Source organism: Spermophilus citellus (genome assembly GCF_964194105.1).
Source record: "Spermophilus citellus genome assembly, chromosome: 1".
NCBI lineage: Eukaryota > Metazoa > Chordata > Mammalia > Rodentia > Sciuridae > Spermophilus > Spermophilus citellus.
In genome coordinates, this window is record NC_138182.1 from 47,318,215 (window position 1) to 47,331,318 (window position 13,104).

Sequence of the window (13,104 nt, forward strand, 5' to 3'; positions counted from 1 at the left end):
AGAGGTAAACAGGGAGCCTACATCCTGGGAACAAATTTTTACTCCTCACACTTCAGATAGAGCCCTAATATCCAGAGTATACAAAGAACTCAAAAAATTAGACAATAAGATAACAAATAACCCAATCAACAAATGGGCCAAGGACCTGAACAGACACTTCTCAGAGGAGGATATACAATCAATCAACAAGTACATGAAAAAATGCTCACCATCTCTAGCAGTCAGAGAAATGCAAATCAAAACCACCCTAAGATACCATTTCACTCCAGTAAGATTGGCAGCCACTATGAAGTCAAACAACAACAAGTGCTGGAGAGGTTGTGGAGAAAAGGGTACACTTGTACATTGCTGGTGGGACTGCAAATTGGTGCGGCCAATTTGGAAAGCAGTTTGGACATTCCTGGGAAAGATGGGAATGGAACCACCATTTGACCCTGCTATTGCCCTTCTTGGACTATTCCCTGAAGACCTTAAAAGAGCATGCTACAGGGATACTGCCACATCGATGTTCATAGCAGCACAATTCACAATTGCTAGACTGTGGAACCAACCCAGATGCCCCTCAGTAGATGAATGGATAAAAAAAATGTGGCATCTATACCCAATGGAGTACTATGCAGCAATAAAAAATGACAAAATCATAGAATTTGCAGGGAAATGGACAGCACTAGAGCAGATTATGCTTAGTGAAGCTAGCCAATCCCTAAAAAACAAGTGCCAAATGTCTTCTTTGATATAATGAGAGCAAATATGAACAGAGCAGGGAGGAAGAGTAGGAAGAAAAGAGTAACATTAATCAGTGACATGAGATGGGAGGGAAAGGGAGAGATGAGGAAAATTGCATGGAAATGAAGGGAGACCCTCATTGCTATACAAAATTACATATAAGAGGCTGGGTGGGGAATGGGAAAATAAATAAGGAGGGAGATGGATTACAGTAGATGGGGTAGAGAGAGTAAAAGGGAGGGGAGGGGAGGGGGGATAGTGGGGGATAGGAAAGGGAGCAGAGTACAACAACTACCAATAGGGCATTATGTAAAATTGTGGATGTGTAACCGATGTGACTCTGCAATCTGCATTGGGGGTAAAATTGGGAGTTCATAACCCACTTCAGTCTAATGTATGAAGTATGATATGTCAAGTGCTTTGTAACGTTGTGAACAACCAATAAAAAAAAAAAAAAAAAAAAAAAAAAGAAATACTGCTATAACTGGGCAGGCTTGCTTGCTATCTGTTTAAGGGTTAAAAGGGCTATTTTTTACTAAAAGATTTAATGCTATATAGAAGTCTTTGAATAGTAGAAATTAAAAAATGAAAAACCCCTCCAAAGTTACATCAAAGTTATAGCCAAACTGATAAGTTTAACTGTAGTAGGCCCAAGTGTAATTAATTACTTGAAGTTTTATGAAATAAATTTGAAAAATTTAGATGACAGTAATTATGCATGTTTTATAAATATTTATACAACTGAAACATTAGACAAAGTGAAAATGTGACAATTTTAGCCACTACTAAAATAACTTGTTTTATTTTTTAAAAAAGGAAAAAGAAAGTTCAAGTGCTGGGGGGAGGTGTGCAGGTGTGCACTATAGCGCTATGGTAGAACAAACATAAAATCCTGGGTATAATCTCTAATGCCCACACACACAAAGAAAAACAAAAACAAAGAAAAGAAAATTGAACATTGGCGATCTCTAAGGTACTTTCCATAGAAATGATCATATTTCTAAAATCATAACAAAACCCAGTAATTTTAGAGTAAAAATTATTAAATTTGCAAATGACATATCAATTGAGAATAACATTAATACACTGAACAATATATTACAAGTAGAAATCTTTTTGCTTTTCTACTGTACTAATGTTATTATTGTTATTATTATTATTTGGTACTGAGGATTGAACCCAGGGCACTCAACCACTGAGCCACATTCTCAGTCCTTTTTTATATTTTATTTATAGAGACAGGGTCTCACTGAGTTGCTAAGAGTCTTGCTAATTTATTGAGGCTTTTATCCTCCTGCCTCAGCCTCCAGAGCCGTTGGGATATTACATACATGTATCACTGCGCCCAGCTGTACTAATGTTTTTAAATTACGAAAAGCAATACAGGCTTTCTATGGAAATGTTTATTACATACTAAAATCCCAAGTTCAGATGAACTTTAGCAGACTAACAAGCAGTTTTAGGTACAATTTAGACAGTTAAGAAAATCAAAGAGGGCTGGGGTTCTATCTCAGTAGTAGAGTCCTTGCCTTGCATGTGTGAAGCACTGGGTTCAATTCTCAGCACCGCATATAAATAAGTGAATAAAATAAAGTCCCATTAAGAACTAAAAAACAATTAAGAAAAATCAAAGATAATTCTTACCTCCTGTTTCTGTATTATAATAATAGCTATAACCATCTTCACTTAAACCTTCTACCCAAATGGCCTTCACTGCTGTCTAATAGGATGGGGGGGAAAAACAGAATAAATTGAAGATAATGATGATAATAGTTATATATTGCATTATTAAGGTAGATTTAGCCACTTTTCCCTTTTCACCCGACACCTGGAAGTTAGGTATAGTGATACCCCTGATGGCCAGGAATTCCTCTCAGAGGGACAAGGACATGTGAATGATAACCAACTGCAAACAACTATTAATATTCACCCTGCATGGGGTTTCTGAATAGACAACAGTTTCATTTCCACCCAGCCTTCTAACATAAAGGATTACAGGAAGAAAGGAACAAAGTTGGAGGTGGGGATTGGGGTAGCAGGCTTATTTGGAAGTAAAATTTGCTTAATAAAACTCTGTAAAAGCCCCAGAAGTCAATCACTTTAAAGAATAAGCAAAAACACTATGAATGTGCTTCCATTACCTTTTTTAAGTTTCCTTGAAATCCTTCAGGTTTCTCCCACTGAGATGCTTAAAGCAAAATATATTGCATTTATAAAATCTTTTTGCTTAAAAAAAAAAAAAAACTCCAAATAATTTAATTTGGCAAAAATTTACAAACTAATAATTGTGTATAAAACACTATAGAAATACAGTTTAAAACATAATTGAAATGTAAAAAAAAGCCCCATACATGCCAGCAACATTATGCAAAAGAATATATGTGTTATGTAACCAAGAAGAAATGACAAATCAAAGGATCAGAATTTACTAGATCAGAAGTTACTAGAATGTTTTATCTTCACGAGATGGCTCTCTAACATTAATTCCCATAGAACTTGCACAGGATGTATTAGAACTACATAAGGCTTCTTTCAAAGATTTCATGGAATTTAGGATTGGGTTAGAAAGAGAATAGCTTTTTGTTATCTTAGGGCAAGGGAGACGATGGAATGAACAGTGACTTGAAAGAGGAAAAGATGAAGTAAAGAATTAAAGACAAATATTACTGAGGCAAAAGTATATAAAGTAGAAAGGCAAAGAAATGATGCCCTAGAAGGGAAAAAAGAATGAATAACATGTTTTTAAGTAAATCTGAGAAAGACTACTCATCCCTAGAATTTAATTATTTAGGGAAATCTTTATTGCTGTACACTATTTATTTCACTTAAGCCTCAGTATAAATTATTACCTATTATTATTACTGCTATCACCATTTCTATGTAGTCCCAAACTGATTATGATTCTAATCATAATTATGACAACATCGTCACTTCAAATTTTTTTTCATTATTAACTTTCTGATCTCATTTCCAAACCTTCCTGATCATTCTGAACTTTTTTGCTGGCTTTTCTTCAGTCCATTCCTTCAATATATATACTAATCATCCTTTTTTACTTTTTGTTCCATTGTTTGTAATTTCATATACTCCTAAAGGTAAATATGTTATCTACAACCCCAAACTCAATTTAGCTCCCTAACTCAGATTCTAATTATCAATTAGCCACTGAAAATTGCCACATGAATGTTTTACCTCTGCCAAAAGACTCTCTATGCCTTAAAACTTTCAATTTTTTTTTAAGTTTATATTGTTCCATTTGTTGAAATGCTGTACCCTCTTAATCTATTGAAATCTTTGGATTCATTCAAAATACTTATGGAGTATTTGCACTTCGCCAGGCAAGCACTGTGTTAAGTGGTAGGGATACAAATGGCAAGAAACCATTCTTGATGTCCCAAGATTAGCTCAAAAGTAATTCCTGTGATAATCTCTCACATCCATATAATCACAATTAATTAGTCATTATTTGAGATACCATATAATCTTTACTACTACACTTGAAAGTTCCTCCTGGAATCAAAATTTATTTCTGTCACTAAATTTTGTTTCTGGATAATAAAATAAAGTTATTTTTCCTAGAATTTATATGAAGGAAAAATCCCAAATATATTTAGTTTTTAAAGAAAATAAAAAGATGTTTTTGATATTCCTACTGAAAAACACCATTATGTATTTCATTTGAAATTGCTATCTGACATTAATATGAATGGGGGAGTTTACTACATCAATCAAGACAAGTACACAAAAAAAGAAACCAGTTTCTGGCTCCCAGACTGCTTTTGGCTAGAAAATCTTAACATTTCCTTTCAAGGACCTTGCAATTTGTAAAATGAATTAAAAAGTCTTATTTCCGTATAGTTCATATTTTCAGAAAATTTTACTGAGAAAATATAAAGCTATTAAAACCTTAAGTATGACATTGAGTCACAATGAGAAAGGTGCTTTTTTAAAGGGCACATAATTTTTTAAACCTTTTGGCTAAAATAAGTTATAGTCTTTCACTGTTTAAAATGTTCCAATATTAAATAAAAATCCTAACACAAAATAAACTATTTGTTCCAATGGAACTATTTTCTACTAGTTCTATGCTTAAATGACTTACCTCCTGTGATGAGATCATAATAGTAATGATAACCCTCAGAGGTTATGCCTTCTACCCATCTACCCTTTGAAGGATCTTTTTTTTTCTTCTTCTTTTCTTTCTGTTGATTTGATGCAGAGGTGGGTGGAATAGTGGGGGTTACTGGTGATATGGTTGGCTCTGAAATTTCTTAAAAAAAAAAAAGGATGAGAGAAAGGCAAAGTTGTCAAGTAACCTCACCTTTTTTTTTCTTTCACAAAATATTAATAATGTTATTTTAATCAAAAGTTTGACAAGATTTGGAAAAATAATCATGTAAGAACACACTGAAAAATAAAAAAAAAAGTGGTAAGGGGAATTTAGTACAACCTTATATTAAAACTTATTCTAAAACTATGGTTAAAAAAAAGATCCAAGACTGGGAATGCAGCTCAGTCTTAAGTGCCTGGCGCATATTTAAGGTCCTGGGTTTGATCCCCAGCACTGGGGTGAAATGTTAGAGGATCCAGCAGTGTCAAATGATACAGAAACAGGCAAAGATATGATTGAAACAGAATGGTTCAGATATAGAGCTAACTCCAAATTCCTGATATATTTTATTAGAAGGAAAAAGATCATATAATAGAAGATGTTAGAATAACTGGTTAATTTTTAAACAACAACAACAATATAAATAAAGTAAAAGCTATTCTCCACTCTTTTACATGAAAATAAATATCAGACCAAAAATACTTTACTAAAAGAACATGAAGTTAAAAAACACACATGCTGAGGATGGTGGTGCATGTCTGTAATCCCAATGAGTCCGGAGGCTGGGGCCAGAGGATCACAAGTTCAAGGCCAGCCTCAGCAACATAGTGAGGCCCTAAGCAATTTAGTGAAAATCTATTTCAAAGTAAAAAATAAAAAGGGCTGGGGATGTGGCTTAGTGGTAAAGTGTCTCTGGTTCAATCCCCAGTACCCAAAATAAAACAAAACAAAACCACATACAGACAAAGTAAAATAATGTTAAATCCAACCACATAAAAATTAAGACATTGTGTATGGCAAATATAAAAACAAAAAATCAAATATATGTTTTTTTCACAAAAGACAAATGAAAAAATACAACGAATATAAGAATTAATGCATGGGCTGGGTTGTAGCTCAGTGGTAGAGCACTTGCCTAGCATGTGCAAGGCGCTGGGTTCGATCCTCAGCACCACATAAAAATAAATAAATAAAATAAAGATATAAAAGAATCACATCATTCTTAAAAAAATAAAATGAATTAATGCCTAACAAAGATTCCTTACAAATCAAACATTCTAACAAGAATGCACAAAAGCAACTCAGAGAATAACATTTACCTTCACTAATACTCAAAGAAATGCAAATAAATATAATTAATTTTTGTAGGAGATCAGTAAGTACTGTAAAGAATGATCAAATCCAGTACTAGTCTGATCTATCAGGTACTTACACAGATGTGAAAAAATATGTAGCTTTTTTTATTGGTTGTTCAAAACATTACAAAGCTCATGACATAACATCTTTCATACATTTGACTCAAGTGGGTTATGAACTCCCATTTTTACCCCAAATACAAATTGCAGAATCACATCGGTTACACATTCACATTTTTACATAATGGCATATTAGTGACTGTTGTATTCTGCTACCTTTCCTATCCCCTACTATCCCCCCTCCCCTCCCCTCCCATCTTCCCTCTCTACCTCATCTGCTGTTGTTCAATTCTCTCCCTTGTTCCCCCGCCCCCCCCCGCGCCCCCCCTTCTCTTCACAACCTCTTATATGTAATTTTGTGTAACATTGAGGGTCTCCTACCATTTCCATACGATTTCCCTTCTCTCTCCCTTTCTCTCCCCCCACTCGTCTCTGTTTAATGTTAATCTTTTCCTCATGCTCTTCCTTTATGACTTTACTTTTTCCCAAAAGATTGGACAATATTTCCAACACGTTAATAAATGTTTTATTTTTAGTGAAAGTGTAAATCAGCCCAACATTTCTGGATATTAGCTACAATATATATGATATACTCACACTTTGATATTGCAATCTCATTTTGAGAAATTGTCTCACTTTGAGAAATTGAACCCTCAAAGAAAAAGAAATGTGCAAAAATGCATGCATAATGATCCATACTGTAGCATTCTTTGTAAAAGTGAAAAACTGTAAGCAATCTAAATGTTAAACATGAAGAAATTAAATAAATTATGATATACTGTATAGATAGCTACCTTTTATTAAACACTATTATGGATGGTTATTATAATAAGAAATTTGTACACTAGTGTTACTTAAATTTAGTAAAAGTCCAAGGTCATATAACTAGAGAGAAGCAATTGCTTGATTCTAAAGTTTGTGTTCCTAATCATTCTGTAATCACTAAAAATGATTTATAACTGTAAATGTTTAAAAGAAAAGATGTATTTAACTTGTTATTGGAGGAGAGGAAAACTTCTAAACAGACCATAGCATAAAATGTACAATTAGAAAAAGTTCTAAGGATGTCAGAGAAATCTTAATAGCATTTAGTAAATTTTTTAAAAGTTGTCTTTTTTTTTAAACTACATTGTTGTACTTTTAAAGAAATAAATATCCTATTTAGGAAAACAAGGCTATGAAAAATATTCAATAGAAAAAATCCATTAATTTATAGAATGCTGATTTATTTGGTCAAAGGGCAACATAATGGAATTTCTCAATTCATGAAACTGATAAAGAGTTACATTTTTCAACTACTATTCTCTAATTCTCCAGAACTGCCTACATCTTTTTTCCTATCAAATGCTTTATCTTTAAGGAACCATGGCACCCTCACCTTAACTATCATTGTCCACAATAATACTTTTAAAGTCTAACTACAACTGTTCTTCTTTAATGAAAGCAACGCCTATTAACAGGTATTTTGCTCAAAACCTTAAATGAAACCTGTTTTTAGTAGAGATTAAAGGATACTACTGAATGTTGACTATCCCAACCACTATGCAAGATCAATAACTGAGATTTACTATATGCTTGGATTAATGGACAATGGATTTGTCATGGAAGAAATATTCACAGAAACTTCCTAAATTAGAGCAATGACAAGATAGGCACATTCTAGTTAAATAATGTTTTTAACCTGGAACTTGGCTATATTTAAAGCTTCAAAATAATATGCCCTCTAGTAGTAAAGTCAGTTAATTTGTCCAAAAAGGCTATTTCACCATATATTCAACCATATAAACAAATATGATTCATAGTTTTTATCATATGGATAAAATGAACTGTAGTTTTAATACAAGGTTTATTTTTTATTTTATTTTAAATGTTTTTGAGTTGTAGATGGACAGAATTAATGCCTTTATTTTTTTATTTTTATGTGGTGCTGAGGATCGAACCCAGTGCCTCACACATGATAAGCAAGTGCTCTGCCACTGAGCTACAGCCTCAGCCCAAGGTTTATTTTTTAATCAATAGTGCTTTTAGTTGAATAACGAGAATACCTAAAAAAACTGATGGTGTCTATGAAATGAACCACTCAATTAGAACAGAGCTAGGACTAGGTAACCACAAATGTAGATTGGCTGATGTGAAGGAAGGCACTAATAGATGAGGCAAAAAAAGTAAAACAGAAGTGTAAAAGCCAAGTCCTACTATCTAAATAGGGCTATGATGCATAATAAAATCACTGAGAGTATACCCTGGGTACATAACCTCTTTACAGAAACAATAAAAGCTCTCAGTATGACCTCTGATGTTACCTTTAAAACATGCAGGCTGTTTTTTACCTGACTCTAAGCCAAGTCTTTTCAAATCCTCTTGGTATGCTTTCAGGGCAGCTGCCTCCATTGCAGCAAACTCCTTTGATGCCTTTTCTTCTTCCTTTGCTTTATCCAGGCTTTTCTGTTTAATCTATGTAAGATACACATAAAAGTGAAAGTGAGATAAAGAACTGACATTTGCCCAAAAAAATTAGCAGAGAATCAGTCCAAATTACCTCACTGATCCTCTTTGCCACATTTTCCTTATGATTTTTTCCCCTTTCATGAAATTCAACACTCTGGAAAATAAGAAAGAGAAAATATAAAGGTAAATTACATGAACAGTATAAAATTCACAATAAAGCATTATAGTAAGTGTGAGGATGGAAATAAGAACATTAAAATTAAAATGACTGGCAAAAAAGATCAAAACTCATTAATTTTCAGGCAAATTAGCCCTTTTGGGATAAAAAAAAGCCCCTAAGAAACTAAACCTAAAAATCCTTTGGTTCTTAAAATAAAACAGAATGCCTTAGCCTCCCGAGTTACTGGAATTACAGTTGCAATGATGCTCAGTTCAAAATGAGGTTATATATGAGGTTATTTACTGCAGCACTGTAACTAAATCATGGTACAATCCCACAGGCTACTATAATAGAAAACAAATTCTCTAACTGGAGAGACCTCCAGAGTATATTGTCAATTTTTAAAAATATGGTCCAAAACACTACATCTACAGTGTTACCTTTTATGCGTACTTGAATAAGAACCCATACCTATATACACATGGAAACAACAAAAGAATAGGTAAGAAAGTGAAAAAAAAAAAAGTGAAACTATGTGCAATGACAGTTGGGGACATGGATCAGAGAGTAAGCACTATTATCTATTTAAACAACCAAAAATTCGCCCTCAGTTACAAGTATCTGGTAGTAGGCAGGAAGAAAGTCCTGGTAAACTCAGCAAAATCAAGTTCTGTCTATCAAATCTTATGCATTAACACTAAGTTATTCTAAAATACTGTGAATTCCTCTTTGAAGTGTGACTTTGTAAATAATCATCTCTATTTCTTATACTGGGTTTCTAAAGTTGATTATACCACATAAATAATAATATTGAAAGACCATTAAAATTAAATTAACTTTGTTTCTAATTAAAGGCTAAATCAGTGTGTGTCAGCAATTCAAGAAGATGAAGACAGACTGTATTGGAAGGGATTATTTACACTAGCTAACTCATAATATTCATTTTACTGCCTCTAAGGAAAAAACTTTCTGTGATTTGCATGAAATCAAATTTTAGAAATTTTATTTAAAAAATTCATGACATTTATTTATAAGAACAGTCTAACTCAAAAAAAAGTTAAGAACTTTGGCAAAGTATTCAAATACACTGAAAGAGAAAAACAATAACAAAAACCTCAACCAACCAAAAATACTAATACCTTATAGACAATGTAAATGTATACTAAAGAAATACAGCATTGTTAAAGATTGGACTATTCTTTTGTGTGTCCAACTCTGTCAATTAAAAAGCATTTGAATGTATATTTGATATTCTGGTTTTTATGTAGAAGGTACATAATACTATGATATGCAGAAAGGGGGCAAAATCGGTGATGTGTTTTTTATGTCTTAAAAGTTGGATCAAAGCTGAGGCACTGTGCCACATGCCTGTAATCCCAGTGGCTCGGTAGGTTCAGGCAGAAGGATGATAAGTTTAAAGCCAGCCTCAGCAACTTAGAGAAGCACTTAGAAAACTTAGCCAGACCCTGTCTCAAAATACAAAATAAAAAGGGCAGGGGATGTGGCTCAGAGGATAAGTGTCTCTGGGTTCAATCCCTAATATCCAAAACAAACAAAATTTGCTCCTAGACTATAAGATGATAATAATGCACTTAACAGTTATTATTTTTATATTTTATGATGGAATAATAATGATCTTTCAAATTTAAAACTCTGCATCATATATATTTAATTACATGTAGAGCAAGAAATATACAAGAAAAAGCACAATAATGATCTTTTTATATTTTGAGTTTTCCACGTTTACTCTGTATGCATTATAAGCACCACCATTACAACATAGATGTTTCATAAACATAGATGAAATTACCCACTCATGTCCATTTCTTGAAAATCCACAGAATAATCTGACTTCATAATCAAATTTAATTGATAAAAAGGAAGGCTTATAGCTTTCATAAGCAGAATAATATGACAACAGAAATCTTTTGATGTTATGAATAATCAGAGCAATGTAAAAGAAATGGACTTTGATCTAAAAGCAGCACTTCACATGAATATTATTCACATGAATACTATTAGAGTTAGTGTTATCATCATACAGGCCTATTGTCTGCTATCCAACACTTGCAGTAATCACAGAATTTCTTTGGCTGTGACTTCCAGTAGTCGGCCCTGAAAAAAGGAAAACAAGTGTGAGCTCATCCAAAAATTAAAAAGGTAAAAATTCACTTTTTTTTAAGCCTCTTTTTTGGAGTTTGAAAGATAAGTGTTGGCTACTGAACGTTTTGTTAACAAAGCTCCCTATTTTATTACTTATGTGGCTGAAGCAATTAACTGAGATTCTGTTGTCAATAGAGTAGAAAAAGTCGGCACAGGACTTACAAACTACTTCGAAAAATAATTTAAAAATTTTCCTTTTTTGTTACTAGCGTCAGTATGAGGAAATAAGGAACATCTCAAGAGAAAAATATTTATTCTTTACGTTCCATTCCAACTTTTTGGGAGGATGCTATAACGGAGGCCTACAGAAACTCAAGTATGCCTTAAATGTCATAATCACCAAAACAAGTATAAGTCTACTCTGGGGAAAGATGTGGCTCCTTCGAGAGTATCAGTTAATACAATTTGTTCTTGAGCTTCGGGATGAGTTGGAAAAGCAACGGGATCTCACAGAATGCGATCAAAAGAAAGTCATTATGCTGTCTAAGGCTGGCCGCTTCTAGTGAGCGAGAACTGCAACGGTGGCCGCAGCCCAACACCAAAGTTTCACAATACCCCAGGATTCAAGCGCTAAGGAACCAGAAAGGGCGCCGGCGACCCCCGAGACAACGTAGAAAGAAAGAGTACTAAGCTGCAACCATTTCTGCAGTGCAACCTGCCACTTCAACGGGCCGCAGGCACTCAGGTGGCTCCTAAGGGTAGCACTTCTACCCCGCCCAAAGAACCGGCCTTGCAGGTCCGCTGCTGGACCCGAGCGAGTTAAGGGCTCGTCCGTCACGCCCCCGGCCCGAAGGGCGGGAGTGGGTGGCGGCAGCGGAGAGACCCGGAGGGAAAGAGATGTCCAGAGAAACAACACCTCGTTGTTCAGAGCCTGAGACCCGACTCACATGACTGCGCCTGCCGCTCCGCGCGTCGCCGGGGATCCGACTCACATACACTCAAAGCGGAGAGAGTCGGCCCGGCCAGCTGCGAGGCCCAGACAAACCTCACTCTCAGCTCTGACACCTCCCACCTTCCCGGAGACCAGCGTACCACAGTTCCCAACTACGGGTGCCCAGAAGACTCAGTCCGCGTTCGAAATCTCCTCCTCCTCCCCTCCCCCTACAGGGGCGGTACTCTAAAATCTTGAGAGGTGGGGTCGATATAAAGGAGTTGAGGTCACGAAGAAGGAGCTAAAGCGCGACGGGACTTGAGCCGAAACACAGAAACTTCAAGCCCCCGCGCCAGCCCGTCTGCTCTCTGTCCTCCCCTGGGATCCAGAACTTCCACTCTCCTTCTAGGCTCGCTGGCTCGTGGCCAAGGAGCTTGCACGCCGCCTCCGCCCTGAACGCAAACAGCTGTTCCCAGAGACGTCGTCGCTCTCAACTTTGCCAACTAGTCCGCACGCACTTTGACCAACGGAGCAACCCGGACCTGTGGGCTGGGGGCCGTTGGCGGAGTTAAAAAAAAGAAAGGTGAAAGAGTTGGTTCTGGGACCCCCGCGAGTCTCGGCTTCGCCTTAGAACTTTCCTGTCGCGCGGCGCGGCCCCGCCCCTCCCCCGCTCGGGCTGCGCGCTCTGGCCCGGCTCGTTCCCGCGCGCGTGGGCAGCGGGCGGCAGCCGCTCGAGTAGAGGAGGCAGTGCACGGCGTAGTGAAGGCGGTAGCAGCGCTTACGCTTGTCAGGTGGGTCGCGACGGTATCTCTAGCAGCACTTCCCATATGGTCTAGCGGTTAGGATTCCTGGTTTTCACCCAGGCGGCCCGGGTTCGACTCCCGGTATGGGAACAGTGTACCCCCTATTTTTGGAAGGCGGGTTTGGGGGGCTGTTTTATTTCCAGTGATTCAGATTGACACCCGTCCCTTGTGCGGGTCAGTTTGTAGAAGAGAAGCACTGATGTAGTCGTTCGTCGCGTCCAAAGCTGGGGTGCTCCTTTGAGACCAGGAGTCCCCAGCCGTGCGGGCTGGAAGAACGTAGAGGCTCCAGGTCCCGCTCTGGGTCCCTCTAGCTCAAGGTGTCTGATGGTCGGGGAGTTTCACTTTCTCCGGCGCTGCTCCCCCGCCCCTCCAGTCCTGGCCCGTAGTTTTCCAGACGCTCGGGAGGT

The 13,104-nt window shown here is 36.6% G+C and overlaps 2 protein-coding genes across 4 annotated transcripts in view; one reads left to right on the forward strand and one right to left on the reverse strand.

The window, feature by feature from the left end:
• The window catches only part of WBP4 (WW domain binding protein 4), a 29,334-nt gene extending 17,283 nt beyond the window's left edge, over positions 1-12,051 (reverse strand). Inside the window, exons 1-7 of the mRNA XM_081290718.1 lie at positions 11,911-12,051; positions 10,903-10,975; positions 8,792-8,854; positions 8,583-8,706; positions 4,829-4,996; positions 2,868-2,914; positions 2,371-2,446 (exon numbers count right to left, since the gene is read on the reverse strand). Of these exons, the coding sequence (XP_081146844.1) occupies positions 2,371-2,446; positions 2,868-2,914; positions 4,829-4,996; positions 8,583-8,706; positions 8,792-8,854; positions 10,903-10,975; positions 11,911-11,912 (553 nt within the window). The 5' untranslated portion in view covers positions 11,913-12,051. The remainder of the gene's footprint in view (positions 1-2,370; positions 2,447-2,867; positions 2,915-4,828; positions 4,997-8,582; positions 8,707-8,791; positions 8,855-10,902; positions 10,976-11,910) is intronic.
• Positions 12,052-12,345: 294 nt separating this feature from the next.
• The window catches only part of ELF1 (E74 like ETS transcription factor 1), a 107,852-nt gene continuing 107,093 nt past the window's right edge, over positions 12,346-13,104 (forward strand). For 2 of the 3 annotated variants that reach the window (XM_081290662.1, XM_081290657.1), the window contains exon 1: positions 12,549-12,685. The gene's annotated coding sequence lies outside the window, so the exon portion shown is untranslated. Of the gene's footprint in view, positions 12,478-12,548; positions 12,686-13,104 lie in introns of those variants that run through there. The other variant, XM_081290660.1, reaches the window with a different exon arrangement.